This window comes from Acanthochromis polyacanthus, chromosome 15 (assembly GCF_021347895.1).
Source record: "Acanthochromis polyacanthus isolate Apoly-LR-REF ecotype Palm Island chromosome 15, KAUST_Apoly_ChrSc, whole genome shotgun sequence".
NCBI classification, from domain to species: domain Eukaryota; kingdom Metazoa; phylum Chordata; class Actinopteri; family Pomacentridae; genus Acanthochromis; species Acanthochromis polyacanthus.
The window spans coordinates 3,200,629-3,214,928 of record NC_067127.1 but is presented as its reverse complement, the minus strand read 5'-3'; the positions used below and the strand labels follow the sequence as shown (position 1 = coordinate 3,214,928).

Here is a 14,300-nt window from a genome sequence, read left to right as displayed (position 1 = left end):
ATGTTTGAGAGAGCTATTGGGATATCCTGATAATAAGGAATTACAATAGTCAAGCCTGGAATTAACAAATGCAGGGACTGGTTTTTCTGCATCACTCTGAGGCAGATAAATTAAGTGCTTTTCACATAGAGTAGCTTACATCTAGCTGGCTGCTCTACCATAAAGGTCCTGTTTATTAAGTACTGCTGAGATGGTTGTCCTTCCAGCAGAACTTCTGAAACTGTTGTGGTGATTTCATGATTGAAGCAGTTAATCTGGTCTCTATGTGCAGGTTTGATAAAGACAGCGGGGAGGAGGTGAACCCATACGCGTTCATGCCGTTTGGTCTCGGCCCTCGTAACTGTGTTGGGATGCGCTATGCTATCCTCGTCATGAAGATGATCATTGTCCGTGTCCTGCAGAATTACTCTTTGGAAACGTGCAAAGAAACCATGGTAAGACGAACATTGCAATACATTCAGACCGTGAAGCTGCTCTGCTGTCGTTCCTCATTCTGAATCCGTTCTTTCCTTCAGATTCCTCTGGAGTTGAACAGGAGGTTTCAACCGGTGAAGCCCATAAAGCTCAAGATTGTTCCCAGAAAACAATAATCCAAGAAGGAACATTTCCACATACACCGATCATACATAACATTGTGACCACCTGCCTAATATTCCACTCGTGCTGTTACTGGCAGCAGGCCTGCCACGGCACATGATCTGCTGCTTTCACCCATCCACCCTTTTTAGTGTTTTTTTTTTTCTTTCTCTTGCTCTTTTTTAATGTCCCGCTCTTTGCCCACCTAATTGCCCCTTGGGGATCAATAATTTTTTTTCTGATTCTGATTGTCTCCTTTATGCTGCTAAAACTCCTCTGACCCAGTGGGACCTCTGGGGATGTCCTGTGGCCCCCCGATGGCAGCAGTGAATTCTGTGGGTCCGGGGGGTTGCGGGGTCGGACCTACCTAGATCAAGCTTATCCTAGCACATCCTACAGATGCTCAGTCAGATTTGGATCTGGTGTGGAACCCAGGTGAACACTTTTGGTCTGTTGTGTTCCTCGGGCACTCCTAAGCAGCTTTTGCGGTGTGTTGGGGTGCATTGTCCTGCTGAGGGTGGCAACTAGCATCGAGAACTGCTGCTGCAGTTGGGGATGTGGAGGCGGCAGGTTGCTTGACCTGCAATGCTTTGGTGTGTGGTAATGTCAAACATCACCATGAATATCAGGAATCAAGGTTTCCCAGCAGAATGTTGCATTAAAACAAGATGACTGATGTTCTTCATTTCAAGTGTCACTGCTGACGATCACGTGATTGTGCTCCTACTACAAATCCACCGGGACTTATCCATTAGAAATGATACAAGGCACAGGTGATTATGTCCCTGTCACAGCTAGAGGCTGTGATTAGGTGGCAGTGCTTTCTCCTCCTCCGGCTCTGTCCTCTCTCTCTCTCTCTTGGTGTGTGGCAGAGGCTGGCAGCAGGTGGAGGTGATTCCAATCAGCTGATTGTGTGCAGTTGGGAGTCGCCTAATCAAGCAGGCTGGCATTCCTTGAAAACGTGGCTCGACTTGTCATTTGGTGCCGGATCGTCTCCTAACAAACAGTTAGTGTTGTGACCAGGACTGTCTGAGCCGTTTTTTCCTCGTATTTCTATGTTTCGGGCTGACTCTCGCATGCTTCTGTTGTCGTCATCTCTGGGTGTGGAGTTCTCCATCTGGGGCCTATTTCACGAAGCAGGTTTTACAAACTCTGAGTTTCTTCCGCAACTCTGAGTTGATCTACTCTGAGATAGAAAACTCTGAGTTTCCCTCATTTCAGGGTTAACAAACTCCTAGCTTCTGTTGGCAGAGGAGGACTTCAGCTGCTGTCACGCCATTTAAGAGCGTGCCACAAGGGCGTAAGTTTGGTCTCAACATTGGTAGGGACGATATAACAGCATAACCTGCATGTACACTTTTTGCTGGGGACGGGACATTAATAAGACCAAACAGATTGGGTGAACGGGGGTCAGGGCTACATTTCTCACGAATATAAACCTAATTAATTGATAAGCTAAATGATCAATGCAAAATAAATCTGTATTGACTTATACTAACTTTCATGTGTATTGGTTCAGGTGATAGTAATTAAATACATTTTAATTAATAAATAAATGCACTAATAGGTATTTGGTTTCAAAAGTGCAAAGTCACAACATGCTCTCGCCTTCTTTCCTTCTAAACCAGGCCGTTTACAAGAAGAAAAGCAGCAGTATGTGTTTTTTTTGACTGTCAGCACTTTCATGTGAAGCACAGACTGGGACCTCTCTCTCTAAGCAGCTTCTTGCTCACGTTTTTCTGGTTCTATACTTTCCTGCAGAGTTCACTACATTTCTCACAGCTTAATTAACGTTAGCAGTAGAAAACACATACAGGAGGACAATTCTCTCTAAGCAGCTTCCTACTCGAGTTTTGCAGGTTAGCAAGTTCACACAGTTTAACGTAGGGTGACCATATTCTGTTTCCCTGAAAAGAGGACACACTTCCAGCTCGCGTGCGAAAAATTTTCAGTCCCCCCCTGTGGGTCAGGGGACTTTCTGTGCTTCAAACTCAGTTAAACAGATATTCTGAATTCCCCAGAAAAGAACACTTTACCTGGATATACAGAAAAATAGCCCAAAACACTCACAAACAGTTGCTTTATAAATAATATATTAATTTAAAGCAATTCTCCTAAACAATATAATCAGTCACATACAAATATGGCATGCTCTAGTCTTTAATAGTTATTGACTCAAGTTATGTAGGAACACATGTATTCAGATGTTTAATAAAATAAGAAATAATCATCCCTCTTAAGTCTGACACTTACACCTTAGTTAGGAAAAGTGAGGTAGAGTACCATTCTTCAAAATAACCTCCCAATTATCAATTATGTAAAAATAGAAATAATGCCTCAAAATATTAAACAAAAAGAAAAAAGAGAGGTAGCCTATTCTTCAATGTTCAGTTAGCCCATTCTTCAAAATAATGTGTCTAATGGCAAATGAAAAAAATATAGAAATAATGCCTCAAGTCAACAGTCCTTTTTTTCCTTCTTTTTCCTTTTCTTATTAGCTACAGAGACATAAGTCCCAGCTTTGCAGACTGTACATTCTGCCTCCCATTTGACACGACCCGGACGAAAACAGGGGTACTTTTTTCGCATTTCATCAGCGAAATGACATTTGCGTTTCGGTATTTTCCTTTGGTTCGAGTGTTCTCTCGCAGTGTGCCTACTTGCCTGTCAGTCTGCGATGAGTGAGTGAGTGTGGAGCGCCTCTGTACTGCTTTGTGAATGGTTCGGCTCAAACTCCGCCTCTCAGAGCGTGTTTCCAAAGGAACCATTCAACGTGAATGATAAATACACTGGTCTGTGACGCGCTCAAGCTAGGCAAGATGAAAAACCCGGACATTTGAAGGACTTTATAAACGCCGGCCGGACAGGCCGGACAGCCTCTCAAAAAGAGGACATGTCCGGGCAAAAGAGGACGTATGGTCACCCTAGTTTAACATTATGCTAACTCTGATGCAGGTCGGACTTTCAGCAGCAACATTAGTGGTGTGTTCCCCACGTCCACAACATTGACGTCTTTTTACATTACTTACAGTGTCGTCTGCTGCTGCTGCTGGCCGAAAAAAACTTCTAATATCCCTCCTGTTCGAAGGGGGCGGAGAAGGCGACATGTTTATTTCTTGTGTATTTCTGTCGGGGCTGAGTGAGTGTGTGGGTGGGTGGCGGGGTATCAAGTCATCAGCCAATCAAACGCACGTTTGATTGGACCGGCACATTCAGCAAGTGAAAAGGGGTAAATGTTATTCTGAACCTGGTCTGAACATAATGAAAATAATTCACTTAATAATGGTAGGGTCAATTCTATCCTTACAACATATGGGAAGACAATCAAAATTACCTATATAACTGAACTCATTGTATAATGCAAATAAGGTTGCTTAAAAGTTGGTGGGGACAATTTGACCCTCTTGAAAAGTTGGTAGTGTTATGTCCCTACCGTCCCTATGCAAACCTACGCCCTTGGCGTGCCACACCACCGAGGTCGCCATTCTGTTTTGTCTGGAATCCACCATCGCAGTCCACTTACCTTACCATCTGGTCTTCTTTGAAAGTGGTTTAAAGATCCTACAATGCCAAGCTTTGTGCAGCTTGTAATTGTGCCTAAAATTTCAGTCTACTGCTCTATCTGTTAACTATAATTAAAGGGTGCATTGAATGAGTGAACAAAGGAGGGACTCGACTGGTGTTTCATCCTCTGCTGAGACAGTAAGCTACTTCTTTAACCAATAAGTTAGTCCATCAGAACAGTCATGACACAAAACAGGAGTTACAGGTTGGATATTTTCTTGAACTTTTCAACAGGATCCAATGTGTTTGGTTTCACTGAAATCTCTCAAAGTTTACTGTAAAACAGCTGAAGTCAGTTTCTCTGGCGTTTGAAATGTTGAAGTCTGCATTCATAGCTCACCAAAGTGGTGCACAAATCAACATTATTTTTGATATTTAGTGTTAGAATGAAATAAATACACGAAGAATGAAGCTGGCAGAAACTAACTAGAAAAATTAGATTCTGGATTATTTAAATGTTTCAGGTGTGAAATGGACAATATTAACAATAATGAACATTTTATCTGGTAAATAATTAATGTTTGATGAGATATTGTGTGTTTGTCAGAGGGCAAAAGTGACTGCATGACGGCAGGAAACCATCTGAAGCTATGAAGGCTGCAGGAAAACTAAGTAACCGCAAACATACCAGCAGATGGCGCCATCATGAGCATGGCAGTCTGTGCATTAAAAGTACACTCTTAAAATTAAGCTAATAACACACTGAGTTAAATCCTTTTGCTCCAAATCAAATAAATATGTTGGTTTCAGGAGAAATGCTTTTTTCCTTCAACACATCCTCTGCTCCATAGAAGACAGTAAAATTACTATAGTTTCTACTGTGAGGCTTGTGTACAGGCAAACTAGATGGTTAGTTTTTGATATTAAATAAAGGCAAAGACCCCATTGTTTTGTTTTGTTTTGCTTAATTTGACAAGTAATTTATATTATGTTTCAGGCTGTTTGTACATTAGATTTTTGTGTTGTGCTCCAGACTACAGATGATAACACAACTGGAGCTGGAATATATATATATAAAAAGAAAAAAACAGACGAAAGTAATGACCAGCCTCCTCCGACTATTTGTCAATCACAAAGGCAGTATTTGTGAGTAAAGTTCAGTCTGTTGACTCCTCCTACTGCAGAGTTTATATCAGGACGCTTCCTCGTTTCTCCTGCATTCCTTGTCCAGCTTTGCTAAAGAAAAGTCAAAATGTTTTTTGAGCTGTTTTCAGCAACAACATGGACTTTACTGGCTCTTCTTTTCACCCTGGTGTTACTGTGAGTATCTGTTGCTGTGGACTGTCAGAGCACTGCTTGGTCGTTCTCTTTTGACTGTCTCATAGTAGTTTTATATTAAACGGGTGTAATATTGATCTGTAGCTTTCACCTTTTTTGCCATACAGGTATGGAATTTGGCCATACAGTTTTTTCTCAAAGGTGGGGATACAAGGACCAAGACCTCTGCCTTTTATTGGAACAATGCATCACGGAGTAAAGGTAAATCTAAACAAACAAACCTCTTCATCCAGGGTCAGGAACCTGTCTGACTTACTTCTACACTTTGACTCGACCTGTTCTTCAACCTTTTAACACTAAGGTATATTTTTGTAGAGAATAATTGCTTTTGACCGGGAGTGCCAGGCCAAGTATGGAGATGTCTGGGGGTGAGTTTAAGTTCATCTTGAGTGATGGAAATGAACGTACCAGTAGATGATACACAGACAAAATCCATCTAAAGCAGGAACAAGAAACATGTTTGTTCTGCAGATTTGATGCAGAACAAACATGTTTTGATGCATCAGTCTGGAAGCCTGATTTCATCTCTCACTGTGGTGATGATTTTTTGTACATTTAGGTTGAGAACTGTCTCTAATTATTCCTTATTTCAGTGTAAAATGTTCATCTGTAGACAACAGTAACTGTACCCATAAAATAAATGGAGCAGATGATCGTAATTTTTCTCTGAACCGTAGTAAAGTTGAATTATTAAGCAACAGAAAATGGGCACACTCAGGTAAAGTTAAAGATCGTCTTAATGAAATGTTGTTTTCCACTGGATGATACAATGAACTCTGCTATTTTAAGATTAAACTCTCCTTGCTTTAATTACATAGTAATAAGTTTTTACTATGATAAAGAGGGTGATAGGTTGTGTTTTATGTAACTGTTTTATCTACATGTGTCAATAAATGACTCAGGCGACCCAGCGTAAATCTGTGTGTAATAGTTCAAATCACTGTAATGACTAGCAGTGTTCACTGTGAAATACTAATAGCACTACAAAATTATAGAAATATTTCTTTCCATATTGAGACTGAACTGCATTTTGTTTTGTATTATTTTCTGACATGAATGCTTCAGTGTCTCCATCATTAGCTAAGACTGTGTTTGTGTTTGTTCAGGGTGTTTGAAGGACGAATGCCAGTTTTACAGGTGGCCGACCCTGAAATAATTAAAAGTGTGTTGGTGAAGGAGTGCTACTCTGTGTTCACCAACCGCAGGGTAAGAGACTCTTCTTATCAGGAATCAGTGTTCATGAAAACTCAGCAGATCATGTAGACATTAGCAGTCTGGTTACTGTAAAGTTATATCATTTATCAGATTACATATCCTTGGGAAGTCCTGTGCAGTACTTCACTGTGATGGTGCAGCTTCTGAACATGACAACAGACTTTTTACTGTAGTTACATAATAATAACATACAGTCATGAACAAAAGCTTCATACACTTGAAAAGAGTTTCCAATGACTCTGCATCTTTGTCATACAAAACAATGATACATTTTGGTTCTTTCATAGATTCATTGTGGATCTTCAGGAAATATGACAAAAACTGCTGGGTCAAATATGTACACTGTAGCTCATAAAGTTGGAATAACATACAATTTTAACTCTGGTCATGAAGATAGACAAAGTGTATGTCTTCTCAAACTCTATTGATCAATCTCTTCCAAAATAAACTACAATTAACCTTTGCAAACTGTGTATTCAGGCTTGAACAAAATTGGGGGCATTGAACAATAGGATTAAAGGTTTGTTTAAATGTGTCTCCAGTTTAACAGGAGATACATTCAATGCATAAGGATGCTCAATATTACTCTTTCAAATGTCACAGAGTCCCTAATATTGACTATGGCCACCCTGACACAGATCAATGCGTTAAGACGTCATGGCATACTGTCAAACTTGTTGATGGTGCCAATAGGCAGGGCATCCCATTCTTTGGTCAGATCCCAGGTTAATTCCTGTAGGCTCTGAGGAATATTGTCCCTGTCATTAAATCCTCAGCCTTACACTGCATAATAAAATTCTTATTTTGTTGATCCTCCTTAACCAAATGACACAACGTTTAAAAGCATGTAAAAACTAAACCAGTGACTAAATAAATTAGCAGATTTAAACTGGCAGCAGCAGGGATTATTGCAGTGATAAAGTAGATTACAGTAGTATTAACGGTTTACAGTAGTATAAAGTACATACTGCACCAAGGTCCACAGTTGAATATTATGTGGGTGTACAGAGTTCAGTGAAATAGTCCAGTTCAGTATGAGTGTGTAAAAGTCATTCATCAGCCGGGTTGTTCAGAATTTCGCACATCTGTAGCGTCGGCCTGATGGCAGAAGTTTGAAGAGGCTGTTTTGGGGTTCTAATCTGTCTTTGATGATGTTGTCTCTATCTCTTGTTGATGGAGTTTAAATCAGGACTATAAAGGAAACCAATCTAAAACTTTAACTCTCGCCTGATTGACTTTAAAGTGTGTTTGAAGTCATTGTCTTGTTGGAACACCCAACTACACCCAAGATCTGACTTTCTGGTTGATAATTTTGGATTTTCTGAACAATATGGAGGTACTCTTCTTTCATTATTCCATTTACTTTCTGTAAAGCATCACTTCCACTGGCACCAAAACAGCCACAGGTTTAATGTTCTTGGCTTTACTTCCTCACCTTCCTCTCAACCAAAGAATTTTCTTTGTCCACATGATCCGTTGCAAACTTCAGTCAAGCCTTAAGGACGAAACAAAAATTTAGCTGTTGGGCCACAATGACCAGAAATATGTTTAGAAGGAGAAGGTGAGGCCCTTCACCTCAAGAACATCAGATCTGCCATCAGGCATGGTGGTGGCAGTATAGACACAAAAGACATTTATAAGTAATCAAAGAACTGACAAAGCTCTGCAGACAAACTACCCTTAAGAAACTCTGAATAAAATAAATATAAATCACACTATTATAAATACAGACTTATCTTTTGGTTCTTGGTGGAGAAGTAGATGGGAACAGGGGAAACAGTGAGCCAGGCTTTGTCCAAACGTAACAACAACTACCCAAATTTCAAAAAATGGAGACGAGCATCACAGCATGGACAGAGCCAGAGTGTCTGTTTAAACTCTAATTTATGAGCTTGTAGACTAACTCTGAAGTCAGATATTTAACAAACACAAAAAAGGAGAATAGCATCAATGTTCCTGTCTAACTCTGTCATTAACAAATAAGCATTTCCCTACTCACAGTTATCCAGGCAGACTGATTGATTGTTTTATCTGAGATGGAGAAATGTTGGAGGAAGAAAACTGTTTGATGTCTCTGCAGGAATCTAAAACTTAAATGTAATGTCTGTGGTTCACAGGATGCTGTATTTAGTGGATCTTTGGAAGATTCCATTATATCAGTTAAAGACGAAAAGTGGAAACGAATAAGGAGCACGCTATCTCCATGCTTCACCAGTGGAAGACTCAAGCAGGTTGGTATCATGTCTTTGCTCACGTACTACTTCTGTCCTGTGCTTCTCATGACCTTTGATCTACAGTGAAAAAGAAGGAAGGAAATTGTTTCCTTTTTTCACATAACTGTAAATCACCACGCATAGACTTGACTAAAGGTGTTAGTACCCTTTTAAAAAAACAACAACTAATATCTGCTATGTTGCATTTCACATTTAATACCACACACTTTTTACTTTTGTGTGAGTATACAACTAGGACAAAAGTAATGAACAGAAATCAGAACTAAGGCCAGGCTAAGGAATAGTCCTTAATATAAGTGAACTAAGGCTGGAGTCACTAACAGGGAGGGGAAGGGGGCAGACAGGCTTCCGAGGACCGGCAGTGTGGAGGCACACATCAGCACCGGCAGCCACGGATGAAGCCAGGTCCTCTTTGGGGAGTGGGGTCCAGATGCAAGGGCATCAGTTTGTTCTTAAAAGTGGGGGGGATGGAGACCACAGCACTTTGAGAAAATGTCGAAGAACGGCGGCAAAATGCCACAAGCTGGGTTCAAACTCACAACCACCAAACCGAAGGCGGAGGCTCAACCTGTTGAGCTGTCGGTACATGCAGTTAGAGGGGTCTGTGGGCCTCTATAGTACTAATTCTCCCGGGCCGAAATTTTGCCCCTGCACGCCTCTGGTCGGAGCTTCCACTTGGCACGGGCGCAAATTTTGCATCTGCGCATTTTTTTTAACCTCACGAAGGTGTGCTGCATGTCTGTGCAACTCTCGGCCGAGTGCGGATGGTGCGTTCAGGAGCGTCGGAATTTTCTATACTGCTGAAAATAACTGGGTTTACAACGGCTTACATGTGGAGAATTTGAATGTGTTGGAGACAAAATGACCCCTGACAAAAAGTGGGGGGGGGCACATCCCCACCGTCCCCCCCTAAACTGACGCCTATGTCCACATGTCCGGCAAGCGGCCGGGCAAGACTGGGCAGGCAAGGTGGTCCAGGGATTCTTCCAGAGGTGGAACTGAATTCCAGTGAACGGCTGGATCCACAGAGCAGGGACAGAATCAGGCAGTGTTAGCTGCAGAACTGTGGGCAGAACAAACAAGACTTACAAACAGAATCCCTCAGAATTTGCAAAAACATGCCCGGACCACACCCGCTAACAGCAGAAACAGAAGTGTCGGATCTTGTTGGGAGTGGAGGGATGATCTGCAGCTGACTGGACTTCCTGATGATTCGATGCTGAGGAATCGCAGCTGCAGGAGAGTGGCTCAGACAGGGAGATGAGCGGGACGGTGAAGGCAGAGAGTTTACAGAAATGAGGGAGTGTCACGCCCTCTACCTCTCTGGTACTCTGGCTCCGCTGATTACAGGCAGCTGTGGACAAGCCCAGCTGCTCGTAATGAACAATCAGCGGCTGATAAAAGCCTGGCTCTGCCACAGCTCAGACGCTGGGCCATTACACGCTGCACACTGACACAACGAGCCACTCTCTGGATTACCGCGTCTGTTTATCACACACCGCTTCCCGGACTCTCTGGATTACCTCACCGGCTCGTCACCCCTTCTCCGCTCGGCACCCCTCCTCCGTTTGCTTCTGGTCCGTCAACTCCTCAGCCCTAGAGTGCCTGTATAACCAGAGTGGCGACAACTGGGGATTTGACGCCATTTTGTTTCCATTCACTCAATATGGGACGCGCAGCGCGAGGTGCACATTCACGAAAACTAGCCATTTGTGGATTGCTTACTGATTTCAAGACATGTTTTGGACAAAATAGTTTACTGGCTTGTTTTGTCTGGATGTCCAAGGTTGGATTAGGACCATTTTTTTGTGCAATATTTTCATCTGTGACTAGCTTTGAGCCTTCAAAGGTGAGTTGTGGTGTTTACGTTATTTGCTGTTTGTTGGACAAATGTGTTTATATTATCCGCTGTGGTAATCACATCTGAAAGTGGTTTATACCGGCGGATTCATGAGAATCTAAGCTTTCCATCGGTGTATAATGTTTCTATCATCGAGTTTGCAGCTTCGGTCAATTTAGTAAAATACGTTTGCACATACGGGCCGCTGAAGTTTAACAGGGTAACCCGTTAAACTTCAGCGGCCCGTATTTCATGCATCTCCATGCATGAAAATGGTCAAAGTCAAAATAACCACAACTGCCTAAAATCACATCGAACTTTTCTATCTGTCATTCACCCATACATCATAACATGAAAGTACATACATGGGACTAACCTGGCACAAAAACCATGATGAAGTCGGTTTCCATTCCACTCTCCGGACTTTATTTCCCCCAGTTTCCTTCTTTCACTATTACTGGGAAATCTAAACATGTGGAATCCCTTCTCCGATCGATTTGTGCACCCAAAGGCACAACAGCCCGTCATTTTTCAGGTATTTAAGAAGCGAAAAAGGACCTAGAATTACTCTCTGCGGTGTAAACAACGTTAACAGGAAAACCCGGCGTTCATGAATTGGAAACAAGATGGCGCCATAGATCACGTGACCAAAATTTTTTGGACTCGTCATGTCGCCACTCTGGTTATAAAGGCACTCTACTCAGCCCTTGTCACACGCCCACCACCGGCTCCCTCAGCTCAGCCCCTCACCTCGTCTCCCATTCCCCCGGACATAATGTGAGTCATCCTCCCTGTTCGTGTAGTTTTAGTTTAGCCCTTACCACGGCCGTCTGGTCCGCCCTCAGTTAGTTTAAATTATTTTAGCCCCTCTTTTTGTTTTTGTCTCTGTGCCTCCCCTGTGGAGTGATTTTATGTTATTATTAAAACTTCTTTATTAATTCACCTGCCTGTCTGTTGCCTGCTGCTTGGGTTCACACCATCCGTTCTTAACAGGGAGGCCAGGCAGGGACCCTGACAATTCTATTGCAAGACAAAGATGTGGAGGTCTGGCACTTGAAAATATATTTTAGGAAGTATTGTTTCATTGAGGTTTTAGGATACCAACACTTTAAGCCACAGCTGTATGTGTCCACGTGTGTTCTGTGTCTTTACACATCATTTCTGAGTGTAGACATGACCAATGGAAATAAATGTTCAGCATATTACTGACATTACACAACTCTCTGTCCATCTCTCTCCACTTTTTTAAGGTTTATCCTCTTGTTGCTCGCTATGCAGACCGACTTGTTGAAAAACTTGGACGTGCAAATTTGGATGAGTCTGTCGATGTCAAAAAGTATGTTGTCATTTAAATCAGATTATGTTCAGTTTTACTGTCACTGCACAGAGTACAACCATACTGTTACATTGTGTGTCCTATCATAAATATTTGTGCTTGCACTTAATCCAAACCCACCTCTCTTTTCTGCCTCTCATAGACTTCTGGCACCTTACAGCTTAGACGTGGTGACCAGTGCATCTTTCAGTGTGGAGACAGACTCCATAAACAACCCAGAAGACCCCGTTAATGTTCATATCCAGAAGCTTCTTAACTTCAGAATTTGGCCCTTTTTTTTAAGATGTACGCCCCCCTATCGTCCAAAGCTGGTAAAGATCATTTGATCAAATGATGTCAGAAGCATGCCAGTCATAGTTTACAACTTTCATTTCAGTGATGCTTCCGTTTGGTGGTCGGCTGCTGGATTATCTGAAAATTGAGCCGATGCCCAGACTGAGTGTGGATTTTTTCTACAATCTCATCAAGAGGTTCAAAGACCAACACAATGCAGGAGAATCTGTGAGTGCATTTGTTCTTCTTTGACAGGAAATAAATCTGTCTGCAAGAAATATCTGTTAATTCTGAAGTTTGGGACAGCAGTTGTTTAGCACAACATCTTGGAACCAACTGAGTCATTTCTGCTCCATGACACCGTATGATAGTCATTTTATTAATACTCCACCACTGACTTAACCTTGCCAGCAAGTTGATTTCTTACGATATTTGTGAGTTCACAAATCTCTCAAGAAACCATCTTGCTCCGCTCCCGCCTTCACTTTTCGTACAGCACCAAGTTGGTTCGGGCCAATCACGCAGCAGTATTCGTGTGTGGGGCGGGATATCCGGGTGTGACGACGACACCAAGCGCCAGTAGATCAAAACAAACACGGCAACAGAGGACAACGATCGTGTAGATGCTGCTATTAAGTCAGTTTTAGCTGAATCTCCTATCGCTTCTTTGAAGGAAGAACAACGAGAGGCGCTTTGCGCATTTCTGGATGGTAAAGATGTTTGTGCTTTTTTACCTACGGGTTTTGGTAAGAGTTTAATCTACCAATTGGCTCCGCTCGTTGTGAAGATCCCGCGATTGGCTAAAAACAAACCTGTCAGAGGCGGGACATACTGTTGCATTGTCCAATCTGTGCCTCTTTCCTCCGAACGGATTTACATGGAGCGGTCCCAGATTGATATTGTGGAGTACTATCAAGTACTACACAATTATTAATCTGGCTATTGCCAGGTTACCACTGACTTCATTTTGATACCAAGTGAACTTAGAATCAGACAAGGCCACACATTTTTCTAATGTGATATATTAGCAGAAGCTGCACTGTAAAGATCAGTTGAACCCCAGCATCTTTCTAGAGTTAACCCTTTGCACCTAGCTCTGTATTAAACAGAAATTTCATCAGAAAAAAGAAAGTGTATTCTATTCATTAACCCTTTACACACTGCAGGCTGGAGAAGGTGCTTGAGGGTTGTTTTTTTTTTTTTTTTAAACATTTTCCCCTATCTGTGTTTTCTCAAATAAAGACATTTTAAGTGAAGACCCAGTCAGCAAATTTATCAAAGTTGAATATTCTCTGTGCTGATCCAGACTCGAGGAGACTTTCTGCAGGTGTTGATTCAGAACGAGATACCAGAGTCGGACATAAAGAACGAACACGAGCAGCCCAGTAAAGGTATGTTTCTATCAAGATAAGATGGTTTCCTCGTGTCACACTGATTCAAGAGGACAAAACAGTGGACAGATTTTTGAAGCCAATAACCACAGATCAGAGCTGACCAGATCCAATGTCAGAAATAGTTACAGAGAAGACACAGCTAAACTAAAGGAGAGAGATGATCAAACCTAAGAACATGCATTTGTGCATGTTATGTCCCTGAGAACTACTGATACTACTGATTCTAGCAGAACGCGAGACACCAACACGGCACCCTAGCTGCTGATCTGGCCCATTGGCAAAGATGAGATCAGGTTGGCTTGACTTGTAACCAGTGGCGGCTGGCCAATAGAGGGCGCTCGTGCACGCCCCCCCACCCGGTGTTTTTGATTTTTTCATTTTTAAAATAAATGTTTTTTTAAATAAACAATCGGTTATTTTTAGCACCATGCATGTTTTAAATTCACAACTACATATTATGTACAAAATATTAAATAGAATTTTCGGGGGAAATAGTTTCCTGCTTATCTCTGCTGAGCTGCTGGGGCAGGGGAGAAACTGCCCCTCTAGTGCGGCAGAGCAACCAATTACAGACAAGAGATTCGACATAG

General features: G+C 42.0%; 1 protein-coding gene and 1 long non-coding RNA gene across 5 annotated transcripts in view; one reads left to right on the top strand and one right to left on the bottom strand.

Moving 5' to 3' along the window:
- Positions 1–14,300, top strand: part of LOC110964917 (cytochrome P450 3A27-like) — a 45,582-nt gene that overhangs the window by 26,091 nt on the left and 5,191 nt on the right. The window contains exons 1-9 of one of the 4 annotated variants that reach the window (XM_051960186.1): positions 5,248–5,400; positions 5,526–5,619; positions 5,734–5,786; positions 6,525–6,624; positions 8,751–8,864; positions 11,958–12,043; positions 12,186–12,328; positions 12,420–12,544; positions 13,623–13,707. The exons of 1 other annotated variant lie outside the window; for it this stretch is intronic. In XM_051960186.1, coding sequence (XP_051816146.1) covers positions 5,333–5,400; positions 5,526–5,619; positions 5,734–5,786; positions 6,525–6,624; positions 8,751–8,864; positions 11,958–12,043; positions 12,186–12,328; positions 12,420–12,544; positions 13,623–13,707 — 868 coding nt within the window. In that variant the 5' untranslated portion in view covers positions 5,248–5,332. Of the gene's footprint in view, positions 1–271; positions 435–515; positions 2,071–5,247; positions 5,401–5,525; positions 5,620–5,733; positions 5,787–6,524; positions 6,625–8,750; positions 8,865–11,957; positions 12,044–12,185; positions 12,329–12,419; positions 12,545–13,622; positions 13,708–14,300 lie in introns of those variants that run through there. 2 more of the 4 variants (XM_051960187.1, XM_051960185.1) reach the window with 2 other exon arrangements.
- Positions 1–14,300, bottom strand: part of LOC127537579 (uncharacterized) — a 49,586-nt gene that overhangs the window by 32,442 nt on the left and 2,844 nt on the right. The window lies entirely within an intron of this gene.